Source organism: Arachis hypogaea, chromosome 15 (assembly GCF_003086295.3).
Source record: "Arachis hypogaea cultivar Tifrunner chromosome 15, arahy.Tifrunner.gnm2.J5K5, whole genome shotgun sequence".
In the NCBI taxonomy this organism is placed as follows: domain Eukaryota; kingdom Viridiplantae; phylum Streptophyta; class Magnoliopsida; order Fabales; family Fabaceae; genus Arachis; species Arachis hypogaea.
In genome coordinates this window covers 104,165,233-104,178,369 of record NC_092050.1, presented here as the reverse complement: position 1 = coordinate 104,178,369, position 13,137 = coordinate 104,165,233, and the positions used below count along the sequence as shown (strand labels likewise).

Sequence of the window (13,137 nt, the reverse complement as noted above, 5' to 3'; positions counted from 1 at the left end):
ATCTAGCACTTTCCTTAACCTTCCAACCAAGACCCTTATTACAATCTTATATATAAAATTACAGTAGCTTATGGGTCTAAGATGATTCAGGCTCTCCAGTTGACTCACTTTGGGAATCAAAACAACGGTTGTTTCTCCTAAGTCCTCTAATAAGATACCGTCTTCAAATATTTGTCTCACCACACCACACACTTCTTTACTCAGAATATCCCAATGCTGTTGATAGAACAACCCATTTAAACCATCTGGCTCCGGAGCTTTTAAGCTTCCCATACTAAAGACTGCCTCCTTAATTTCTTCGTCTTTGATCTTTGCCATTAGCTCCTCATTCATCTCTTTTTGTGACTCTTGTAGGTATATCTCTTATTCACTCTTCCAGGTTCTATCCCCTTCAAAAGTAAACAGTTTAGTAAAATGTCTTTCTACTAACCTCCTTATGTCTACTTCTCCTTGTATCCAATGTCGTGTCTCATCTTTCAATTTGTTAATTCTATTCCTCATTCTTCTCTGAATGGTTGTTGCATGAAAGAATGCTGTATTTTTGTTGCCCCCATTTTAACCATTTCAACCTTGATCTTTGTCCCCAATATTTTTTCTCTTGTTTCTAAAGATCTAATATCTGGTTCTTCAATTCTCTCTCTCTTCTTTGATCTTTATCTGTCATATCAGGCTCTTGTATTTGATGTAGCTCAATTTTCTTTCTTTCTATTTCTTTATCTGCTCTTTTAAACTTTCTCCTGCTCCACTCCGTCAACTCCCTTTTGCATCTACTTCTCTTCCTTGTAAATTGATTCCAACAATTCCTATTTCCGTCATCCTGTTGCTAACTTCTCCTTATTACCTCTTTGCACTCCTCATGCTCTGTCCAAAAAGCCTCAAACCTGAACTCTTTTTTTATCCTAACTTGCAGTTGTGTTTCCAAAATTAAGGCACAATGGTCAGAACTCATAGCCGGAGCAGCTTTTAGAATAACATTCTGGTATATATGCAGCCATTTCCAATTTACAAACACCCTATCTAGTATTTTCCTAGTAATAAAGTTGTTTCTTGGATTACTGAACCATGTATATTTACTTCCTTTAAAGTCAACATCCATTAAACCATTATTATCTACAAACCTTCTAAAAGTATATAAATAATTTCGTGGTTGTGGATGAATGCCTACCTTTTCGTCTTGAATTAAAATATCGTTGAAGTCCCCCAAATAAGCTTGAGGTTCTTCCTTGCTCCTATTACTTACCGTAAGCTCCTACCATAGTTTCCTTCGCTTTGGAAAAACTGGGTTACCATACACAAAAACACCCTGCCATTTCAGAATATTATTGATGTTAATATTAGCTTTAATATAGTTATCACACTACTCATAAACATCGATATTAGTATTAGATTTCCATAACAAACATAGTCCACCGGACAAGCCCCGGAGTTCTACGCAAAACATATTGTCAAAATTAAGCCTTCTTCTTATCCTATTCATTTTTTCTTGACTGGCCTTAGTTTCCATTAAAAACACTATAAGCGGCTTTACTTTTTTATATAGATTATACAACTTAGAAATTGTCGGGGCAGCTGCTATTCCCCGACAATTCCAGCTAATGATACTCATGGCTGATGTTGTGGCATGTTAAGGCCCACCTCCTCAGCCATTTGTATTCCCTTAATCTGATCAGAGACATGCATAGCTAACTGATACTCTCCTGTGCCTAGAGCGATGATGTTGTTCTTTAATTTCTTGGGTTCCCTATCCTCTTGCTCCTCCTTCCATTCCCTGTATGTTAGCAATGGAACCTGTTTGTTTTCTCGTTTCTTTTTCAAGTTCAGATTCAATTCCAACTTTTTAGCTAGTCGCATTTTCCAATCTGCCTCTGCTTCTATTTCTTTATCTTCATCTTCATCACTAGCTAAATCTACATAGTAGATGTTCTCACCCGGCTTAGCATGCTGACCCAGAGATTCATGTTCTCTATTCTGAGCTTTCTTGGATAGCTTCTTTAATTCATTTTCTTCCGTTCCACTCTTCAGCAGTTCTTGATGTTCCTTCCCCTCCGTTCTAGCTTTACACACTTGTTTATCCCTCGTTCTTGCTAACATAAGTCTTTTTAATTCCTGGCCTATGGTTTCTTTTTCTTTTTCTTTCTCCGGGCCCAACTTCCAATCTTCCATTTTATAGTTGTTCACCTCCCTTTCTTCAGTTATATAATGATTCAGCCCACTTCCTTCAACGTTCCAAGCTTGCAGATGTAATGCCCCTGTGTTGGGCCCAATATCCCTTATTGGTCCGTTTCCACTTGATTTCTGCACCTCATACCTCTTTTCTCGCTTCTGGGCCTTTTTGTTATTGCTGAGTTTGTAGGCTGCTCCTAGGTCACGTTGCGTATCCCTCTCTTCCTGAAAATCAGGGATTTTTGGTACTTCTTCTACATGCTCTTCTATATCTGCCATTTCTTCGTCTCTCATCATTTGGTTTTTCCAGACACTTTTCTCACTAATTTTCTGTTGCAGTACTTGCTCAGCCCTAATCCTACTCTCCTCAGAACTTTGTTTGTCACCACTCTCTCTATCGGGGTCCAGTTGCTCACGCGCCTGCTCCTCCCCTTCCTCTCTCCATCCTTGTTGTTTTGAGAATCCTCCTCTCATGGTTGGACCTGGTCGTCTTTGGCTTACTCCCAGTCCTGGTGAGTATTTGTTCTTGGTTGGATCCCAGCATGCCATGACTGTTGGATTCTTGCATGTTTTCTTCTCATGCCCTAGTATACCACAATTAAAACAATAGCTGTCTGGCAGCCTCTCATACTTGAAAAAGACCCACAATGGTGGCATCTCCTCTCTATCTAACCAGAATCCTGTAGGCAGAGGCTTGGTGATGTTGATGCTAACCCTAATTCTCAGATATGGTCTCCTAAGGATGCCATCTACTTTTGGATCTTCAACCTCGGCCAAGACTCCCAACATTTCGCCGATAAGAATACATGTCTCTTTGTCCATGAGGTCATGTGGAATGCCATGCACTTGAATCCAAAACTCCATGAAGTCATGATCAATTTCAAAAACTGATTTGCCCTCCCTCCATAATCTAAGATTGACCATATTTCTTTTGACATTCCATGGACCATTCTGAATAATATGCAGCCCTTTCTTACTGTCTTTGAAGCTGAATAACATCTTCTTCCAACCAATGTCTGTAACTGCAACACCTTGAGGGTTTTTCCACATTCACAGCAAAGTAGTTTTACATGTTTTAAAATTTATCTCCTTTTCACTTATTAACTTTCCCACCATATTTAAGCAGTCTTTCTTATATCCCAGTTCTCCAGACTTATTGAGTTTGATGACTTTTCCTTCGATGATGTTCATGTTGTAGGTTGCTAAAAAAGTTGGTGTATTTCAGGTTTTTCAATAGTTTTGAAGGTTCAGGTTGAGCGAGGATTACGTGGGAATATAGATTTGTTTATTGAAACAAGTTGAAAAAATTCCCTTTTAGAAAACCTGTAACTACCAGCAGCAATTTCCATATACATGCATGATTCATACCTCTGGATGTTTTTCTCACACTATACCAAAAAACTTCCCTCATGTAGCCAACAATTTTATATTGAAAATTAGAGAAAGAAAGAAAGAGTGAAACATACATATAATATTCTCTTTTTAATTTGATTGAAGGTAAGTGAAGCCAGAAATGCTTTTAACTATTTGACACACAAACATTTTTTTTCGGTGAATCACAAACATTTTTTATCTAACAACCGAACGAGAAATTTGATTAAGAAATTTATTTACAACCCAAATGCATCAATTGCAAGCTTATTAGATCCACTTTAATTTAGACCTCTGAAACAACAGTTGGCTTTATACAATCAACATTGGCACACAGTCCAACCGATCTAACCATTTCTCCAAGGCTGCAGAAACAAAAAATATTATTACAATTCGTTAATAAAATGCATCATATGAAAAATGAAAATAGAATTTTAAGATTGTTTCCTAGATAAGATAATGCTATGGTGAAGAGTGCAAATTATTTCTTTTAGTAAATAAAAAATTTACATAAAAATTATTATGTAAAATGCACAATTTATTTTTATAAATTTTACAAAAATTTTCGCTCTTCGTTTAATTCTACTCCTCAATATAAAAAAGTAGCCTCTTAGACAACACAAAACAAGTCTTTAGATAACTTTTAAGTCCATTTTTATATTTGTAAAAAGATGGAAAGTAAGAGACGTGTATCCGTCAATTTCATATTAAAACATAAACTTTTATTCTATATCAAAAAAGGATTGGAAGTACCGATCGAAGCTGTTCCTGGCTTTGTCGATATGGTCAGTGCTATTTCTGGGCTTCCCGGAGCGGTCTGTGCTCCTTGTAGATGTTCTTGATTTCTCTTTGCTATCTGTGCTTAGTCTAGACTTGTCTCTTTTACCCGTGCTACATCTCGGCTTCTCTCCCAGTTGGAAGATGGTTGATTTCGCCTTTTCATTATCGGTGGCATCCGATGGAGGACTTGTCCTGTGCTCAGCTGCATTTTCTTCCAAGCTTGGTAATGGTAATTTCTCTATAGCGGATATGAATTGTCTTAAGTGCCTTAGGTACTCAGGGTATAGTTCTAAGTTGCAATGTTTTCCACCTTTGATCCATAGAGGTTCATACTTCACATTTGACAGTTCCCAAAGTGTCTTGCCATGAGACACATCAACCACTTCATCTTCTGTTCCCTGAACAAAGTATTCATCCGTACATCTTCATCATTCAATCAGAATGTTGATTGACAACCATTTAATATTTCTTTAGTAAAAAATTTTAGATAAAAAACGAAAACATGAATTAGAAACAGAATCTAATAGACTAATATCAACTCAAGGCTTAATATCTCTTTACTACTCTTTACTACCAAATGGCTATGCATAGTTGACAAGAACTAGACTAAGGCTATGGTTTGGTAATTTTTTTGGGAAGAGGTGCAAATAACTCGTTTTGTATTTGCTAAACTAAAAAGATTTGTACTTATATTTATATTTGCTATTGTAATTTTTAGAAGTTAAAAGTTTTATTAAAAACATTTAAAGGAGTGATTTTAAAAACACTATTAACTTGTATTTATTAAAATTAAAAAATTTAATGTAATTTCATCTATTAATAAATATCTAAATTTATTTTATATTTATGTTTATTATTATTTTTATTATGATCTTTTTAAATTTAAAAAATTATTTTATCAAATACTATTATTATTATTTCTATTTATTAAAACTATTTTTAATTAAATTTATCAAATATAGATAATATAATTTTTAAAAAATTATTTTCCACAAGTTAATTTTATAAATTACTTTCGAAAAATAAAAATGTTACTAAACCGATCTACCCTAATAATATTGACCCCAAAATATCACATTTTCATTGTCCCACACAGAGTTTTTGTTGAGAGATGGTAAGTGCTAAATTTGTTTTAGTAGTTCCATAATAATAGAGACAGGCCAATTTAACAAATTTTACACTTTTGTCTTTGTCTCTCCCGTTTTCCTATTTTAAAATTATGCTCCCTCCAGAGACCATTTTCAAACTCTATTAAAGATAGGTGTTTGTTATGGTACTTAAAAAATATTATTTAATTGTTAAATTAGGTTAAATAATTAATTTTAAATTTAAAAATATAAAAATTAAAAAATTTTAAATATTTAAAAGTTAATATAAAAAATACTTTAAATAAAAGTTAAACACTAAATAAAAGACACCATAAAATTGGTCATAAAAAATATTAAAGGAAAAGGAGTCTTATTTTTTTTTGACAGTAAGAGTGTTAATGCAATCAGGTAGGCTAATTTTTTTATATGTACCCATGTATTGGCATGAGAATGTCAAATCAGAGAAAGCAAAAGGGTGCGAGGGAACTTTTACTGTTGCTTGCTTACCCAAAAATATCTTTTGTTGTCAATTGTAGGTAGAAAAGGTCAACTTGCGTGTGCACACTTTATTCACCAATCATGTTCCTCTTCTAATTTCGAATGAGGATTGATGGCTTGGTTAACCGAAGTTGAAAAATTAATTAAACTTTTGAAATTAGACTAAAGCAACTTGAACTGCAAGCAAAGTTTTAGAACAATATCTCCTCAGTTCATACAGAGTATTGACATATTATTCATGCTAAATTTATGAGTGTAAGATAAAAAAATAATCTTTATGATAAAGGTTCTGCTAGAGAATCAATTAAGAGTGAAGTCAATTCTAACCAATTAATTAAAAAGTAGGTTTATTATATATAAAAAAAATAAAAACAATTCCTTATTATTTTAGTTTCTCGAATTTAAAAAAAAAAAAAGGAGTTGACTTAATTGACTTGTTATATAGTTGGTCTCCTAGGCGTTTTCTTACTATAAAGGATGAAGCTTCGGAAAAAAATAAAAATTATTTTTTTAATAAAAAAAAGCTAACGAAAAACAATTATCATGTGTGTACAAATATTATGTTTGTTTATAACAATCTTCATTTTTCACCAAATTTTGCTCTCCATCAATAAATTTTCTGACTTATAAAAGCATATTAATTTAATTCTTAAAGTTATATTTTGTAACTCACTTTAATTCCAGCAATTAAACAAGTACTTATGGAATTTCAGGAAATAAAATAAAGACCTTTATATAAATGGCGAAATTAAACGTTTACTCAAATGATCATAAATTAAACAAATATGAAGAAGGAATAGAAGAAACACTTACATGGATTACCAGAATAGGAGAATTCACTAGTGGAATTTTGTCAATGTTCTGCAGAGAGGTAGTAAGCCAAGAAAATGAACAAAAATTAAGAAAACATTACAAGAAATTAAACGAGTGTGATGTATGATGAAAGCAGAATTATGATTTATGAACCTTATAAATGTCAAACCAGAATGATTTCTTAACAGGGTACATGACTCGCAGACCGGACATGATCGGACTGTGAAGGATTACGGCTCGCAGGCGAGGCAGATGGGTGGCCAATTCAAGAGTCGGGCCGCTTCCGACCGATTGGCCATACAATATTATGTCCTCTTCTTTAACTCCAAATTTCTCCTTAAGGCATCTATATGCTGCCTCTATGTCTGCATAACTGTCTTGTTCACTTGCCTGAACATTCAACCAAACACAAGTTGAACTAATTCATTAGTTAGTGCCGATGGAATCTAAATCAAAGTTACATTCACAGAAACCATCCTACTAAGTCATTAAAATTCAAACTTATACCATTTCTATTACATTAAGTAAATTAATATGAAAACATAATGTAATGAACCAGAGATGTGTTTCTAACATTTGTATATCACGCATGGTTTCTTTTAAACTTGTCCTACTATACTTTCACCATTCATTCTTCTATATTAATTCAATCACTCAATGCCATGATTTATGTCAGAATAAATAAATAAATAAATAATAATAAAGGCAAGTTATTCCTTCACGGGATGAAAGTACATATATTTGATAGGAACTTTATTTCATTTTCATAACAACTTGTGAGTACCTAATTTTGGTTGGTAATAAACAAATTGGTGTTGCTTCCTCACCAACCATTTTTGTGATTATTTATATGCTTAGGGGGTTGTTAGGCTCTAGGCTCTATAAAGTAAGATCATATACTAATATTGATATTATTATGATCCTTTATAATTCCTTTTGACTTTTCTGCAAAGGAAGCCAATCACACGTGCTATTGCTCAAGCATTGTGGGCATCAGCATGCTGTTTTACGCACTGCACAAATATGAAAAAACAGAAAAACAAAAAACAAAATCTAATTTATGTAACATGCATAGGTAAAAAAAGAAGCAGATTATCATACACCTTTCCAGAAGACTGTCCATAGCCAGAATAATCGTACCTGAACATCAGCCAAACAAAGATTTAGATAAACCAATTAATTAAAGAGTTAAATTTAAATGTATTTACAAATGATATTTATATGTTCGGAAATATATAGAGTAAATTACTAAAAAAAATATTTAAAAACTTAAAGTAGTTCTTATAAAAACAATTCTTTGAAGATAAAAAAGACCGAAAACTAAAGATTTCAAATAGCCCTGTTTTTGTTGCCGAAAACATAGCGTGCCACTGGCAGCAAAGTGTTAACTAATATTGATTAAAAGTGTTGGCACTCTTAATATTTCTCTTCTTTTAATAATAAGAAAATAAAAAAAGAAAAGAAAATCCATTAGATAAAAGGGAAATGGAAGGAGAGAATTTAGATGACAGAAATGAATGTTTGAAGATATATATACAGACCCCATAAGATTGAGACGAAGATGAAGACTAAGCTGAGTGAAGATGGGATACATTTGACCAATATCAGCAGCATTGCCATGTGAGTAAAGTAGTGTAAGTGTTGCCCTTTTGTTCTTCACGTACATACACACAATGCTATTCCCTCTCTTTGTTACAACCTTCATAACTTCAACCTCATCATCTTCTCTGTGGTCACAAACCTCCGATGATATCCTTAGCTTTCCCCCATCATCACTCTTCAGATTGTATGATGGAGGGTCTGGTGGAAAGAATGCAAATCTTGATGCCATAGATGATGTTGCATTACCCATTAGACTATAATCAAATTAGATGTTGCTCAATTGAGTGAAACGAGTGACAAAGATTCTCTACTCCACTTCAGAATCTGATCTGGACCCTAATATTGTTGCTGCTAATTTGGTCACTCTCTAGTATAATGTTTTGAAAATGATCATGCTTGTTGGAGAGAGAGAGAGAGCGAGAATAGGGGTCTAATACTAAAGAGAGGGAATTAGAAATATCATTTAATTTGGACAATAACAGGAGGGGAGTCGAGATGCGTGAAACGTCTTTTGTAAAAAACACGTGTCTCCCATTATTATTGGATATATTAATAAATTGATTATTTTTTAATTTTTTAACAAATTAAAATAAAATCGATTTTTTAATTTTTAATATTTTTTTAAAAATTTAATTATATTTTTAAATTTTTAAGAATTTAAATGTCCGCAAAACAAAAATTAGGGATATATTTGTCTTTTTATCAAAAAATTTAAAAATATTTGATTTAGACTTTGTAATTCGATCAGATCAAATCGGGTCTAATAAGTAATAATTATAATGCAGATAATTGAGTTTATTATTGTTGCTATAATAAACTGATTTTGTTTTGATTTATTAAAAAATAAATTATTAACCGATTTAATAAAGATGTCCAATAATAACATAACATATGTAAACGTCTTTAAAAAAAGATATTTTAAGTGTCTTTATTAAAGTGGTCCACATAACGAGATTATATACTACAAATAGTGAAGAATTACCTTTTTTATTTTTGTTAAAATTTACAGGTTTTATTTATTCTTTATAATTTTATACCAACTGAATTAGGCGCTTTTTTTTTATATGAAAGTAAATGTGGTGATATACCTTAACATTGTAATTTTTAGTGTTTTTCAAAAATTTGGAAGATACACAAATCGGAGGATCCGATTTCTATATTTCAAATTTTTTAATTTTTTTAATAGAAATCTTTCGGTCCGATTTCTGTTCTCTCACAAATTCTTCGGTCTGATTTCACAAATTCTTCACAAATCGAACAGTTCGATTTCTGTACTTTTCATAAATCAGACGGTCCGACTTTTGTTTATCTAATTAAACGATTTCACATTTGAGAATAACACCCCATCAACCCACATTTTGAAAAAATACCGTTGCTATCCAATATCAAAAACAAAATCGGACTGAATTACCATTCTCCTCTACCATTTTTCTGTTCTTGTTAAATAAATTTGATTTCTACCATATTACGCGCTTCTCCTTGGCTTTTACCATTCATCAAGTTACCAACATATTACATAAAGAATGGCATAATTGGGAGACCTAAAATATTGCTAAAACAGAGACAATAAAAATAATATAAAAATAGAGAGCAGTCTTGATTCTTTTGGTGTGCCTTGTCATTGCATCAAAGACACAACATATGATTATGAAGGAGGGGCCTTTGAAATTTTAATTATGTGAAAATTATTATTTGATTAAAGTTTGGAGATTAATTTTTTGCATTAATATATTTAAGCATAAGAATAATAACATACACTGTTAAATATCAATAAGAATACGGTTAGGTAGCAAAAATATTATAGACAATAAATAAAAATACATAATCAATAATATATGCACTTATAAAAAAGTGTGAATTATTATTTCAATTTAATTGATACAGTTAATTTTTTTCTATAACTATTTTTTCTCATTTAATTACACTAAAAATTAATTTTAAATTTAATGTGAATTAAACCTCAAAAAATGCTCTTTCATTATTATTATATTCATAATTCTATAAATTTTTCCTAAACAAAAATTTTAAATTTTGATTTTTTTAATCTTAAAAAGATCTCAAATCACCCTAATACATTTTATAAAAAATAAAAATCGTATATTTGATAGTCTCTATGTATTAAAAACGTCCAAAATTATTAATTTTAACCTAAAAAATAAAATAATAAATAATAAATTAACACCAATTCATTAATTATAGATATTATGTGTTTAAAATTATAGATGATATACATATAAAATTATGGATGTTAAATTAAAAAATTTTAACAATTTCTACTATACAACTCATATTTTACATATAGACTATTAAAAAATAAAAAATAAAAAATGAAATATAAAACAAAAAATTAAGAAATAAATTTTTAAAAGTAATTATTAACTCAGTATATTAAAATCAGTAAATACACATAGATATGAATATTAAATAAAATATTAAAATAATTAAAATTTTGACCCATTAGTTATATATGAGATAATAATTTAAAAAATATAATAAGATATACTGTTTAAAATTTGAAAATATTAATTATAAAAATTTATTAATTATGAGCATCATATATATAAAATTATGAATGTTATGAATATAAATTTATGGATGTTATTAATATGAAATTATGAATGTTATGTGTATAAACTTATGAATATTACGAGTAAATTTGTCAATTGAATAAATTAATTTAAGTATTGATATTTTTTAAATCTAATTATGATAAAATTTGAAAATATTTGTGTTAAAAAATCAGAATAAATTATTATTCTACTTTAAAAAACATGAAACAAATATTACGTAAGTGAACAATAATTAGTGATTACAAAAAAAATTAATTAAAATTAATGACAATCAAAATTCATGTTATTTCAACCTCTACAATATTACTAGGTGCAAAGAAACAATTAAAAAAAATAAATTAATGATTATAAAAAAATGATTTTTAACATTAATACATTCAAAATATATTATTATGATTTGTCTTTAATGCAACAGTATATATGAAAATCAAATTATAAAATGTCTCTTATTAATATATAATATATTACATCCTAATAATTAGGAATATAATGTAATAAGTTGAGTGATAAAAGAGTAAAATAAAAAATCAAAATGTAAAAAATTTATATAAATAAAGTTAAATTAAAATTTTTTTGATTAATTATAACTAAATTATTTTGGTTCCCAAATTTTTTTTCTATCCATAATAAGCGTTGTCATGTTGGTAAGTACTTGTAATAAAGTCTCGAGTTCAAATAGTTCTATCTAAAAATGAAAAAAAAAAAATTAAAATTATGGTCGGAAAACCTATTTTCCTAGGATTTGGATTCTCTAAAGTTTGAATTTCACTTTAGAGAATAAAGTGTGATCTCTCACCATTTATTTTATAGGTGAGAGTGAGACCAAGAATAAATATGAGAGAAAAACCACTCAAAAATAGAAGATCACACTTTACCCTCTAAAATACAAATTTAAAATTTAGAGGATCCAAATTCATTTCTCTATAATCTATATACAAATACCAACAAGGTTAAGGCATTTTGGTCATAAAACTGATTATAAGACTCATATATCAGTAGTGGTTTCAAAATATTCATTTACTAGAATAAAAAGAAAGTATTTAAATACATTTATATATCTTGAACGTCTAAAATATTTATTCATAAAATTATATGGATGTTGCTAAAAACAAAATAAAATAATATAATAAAAATATTATTTGTATACTAAAATCAGTCACCAATATATTTGTATATAAATACATATATAATTTAGTTTATTTTTGATATATATTTATATTTTAATATATATTTTATACTGATGACTAATTTTAATGGCTGAATTTAGTATATACGTTGCATCATTGAATTGATATACTTAAGAAATCATATTATTATTTTATGTTTAACTGATTTTTCTGTACATCATAAACACAATAAATTAAAATATTTTTCTTTTTCCAAGATTTGATAAAAATCGATTCGCTCATTGCGTTTACTTAGATAGGTATAGCACGCCATTAAAAAAAAAAAAAAAAAAAAAAAAAAAAAACCCCTAAGATTGAGGTTTCCCAGCTAGAAAAAGCCTAGGGATAGTTGAGACTTGGAAACCTTTAAGAGCCAAAATGCGACCCTTAACCAACTTGCTTTAATAAAATTTCAAAAGTGAATCATATTCATGCAATGCAAATATGTATCCCACCACTTTCAAATAATTAGGTGCCTAATTCAAATTATCAGCATCTTTCCACACTTCCTCCTCTATTATCATAACCCTAAATCAAGAGGAATGAGATTATGAGAATCCTCCAACCATTTTTTTTTATTGTACAACTTAGTCTTTAAAATAAAAATAACAATATAATTTCTAACTAACAAAATAGCAATTATCCGCCAACATTAATTGTGAATATTTGGTTTTTATATTTTGGAATTTGGATATATAAGATTTTTTCCAATTTTTGAATATACGAACATTTTTGTTAGCTAATTATTGCTGATTTTCATTATTTTCGTAACAAGACGAAATTAGAGGTCTAATTATAATTTATTTTGGTAAGAGACCAAAAAGAAATGGGGAATCACGGAATTGAATTTAGTCCTTAATTAAACCAATTTTATGAATCAATCTTTTCTTAAAGAAGCAGATTTGCAGGTGCTTGACTATATCCGTGTGCTCATTTGAATAGAAACAGAAATGGGATTATTGACAGAGAAGAAAAGTGAAAATTAAAGGGGAAACAGTTAATGAATATGATGAATTTGTGGGGTTGATATGAACAAAAGAAGATGAAAGAAAATGAATGGGTGGGTCTGTGTTATAGGAGCAGTGG

At 29.8% G+C, this 13,137-nt stretch overlaps 1 protein-coding gene across 2 annotated transcripts; it reads right to left on the bottom strand.

Moving 5' to 3' along the window:
• Positions 1-3,626: 3,626 nt before the first annotated feature.
• On the bottom strand, positions 3,627-8,765 carry LOC112750454 (uncharacterized). 2 transcript variants are annotated; one of them, XM_025799189.3, is made up of 6 exons: positions 8,255-8,764; positions 7,817-7,853; positions 6,867-7,103; positions 6,714-6,761; positions 4,288-4,712; positions 3,627-3,899 (listed from the first exon to the last, which is right to left on the bottom strand). In XM_025799189.3, the coding sequence occupies exons 1-6, from the start codon at positions 8,563-8,565 to the stop codon at positions 3,821-3,823; spliced, it is 1,137 nt and encodes a 378-aa protein (XP_025654974.1). In that variant the 5' UTR covers positions 8,566-8,764; the 3' UTR covers positions 3,627-3,820. The 2 variants fall into 2 exon arrangements, with proteins under 2 accessions (XP_025654974.1, XP_072072647.1); XM_072216546.1 differs by lacking the exons at positions 3,627-3,899; positions 4,288-4,712 and adding an exon at positions 5,299-6,077 and having other exon boundaries at positions 8,255-8,765.
• Positions 8,766-13,137: the final 4,372 nt, after the last annotated feature.

Excerpts from the sequence above, each read along its gene's own strand:
- LOC112750454 (XM_025799189.3), bottom strand. The coding sequence starts at position 8,565 with ATGGGTAATGCAACATCATCTATGGCATCAAGATTTGCATTCTTTCCA. Across the intron at positions 7,854-8,254 it reads CTTCGTCTCAATCTTATGGG|GTACGATTATTCTGGCTATG; the intron begins GTCTGTATATAT and ends GCTGATGTTCAG. Across the intron at positions 6,762-6,866 it reads TCTGGTTTGACATTTATAAG|AACATTGACAAAATTCCACT; the intron begins GTTCATAAATCA and ends ACCTCTCTGCAG.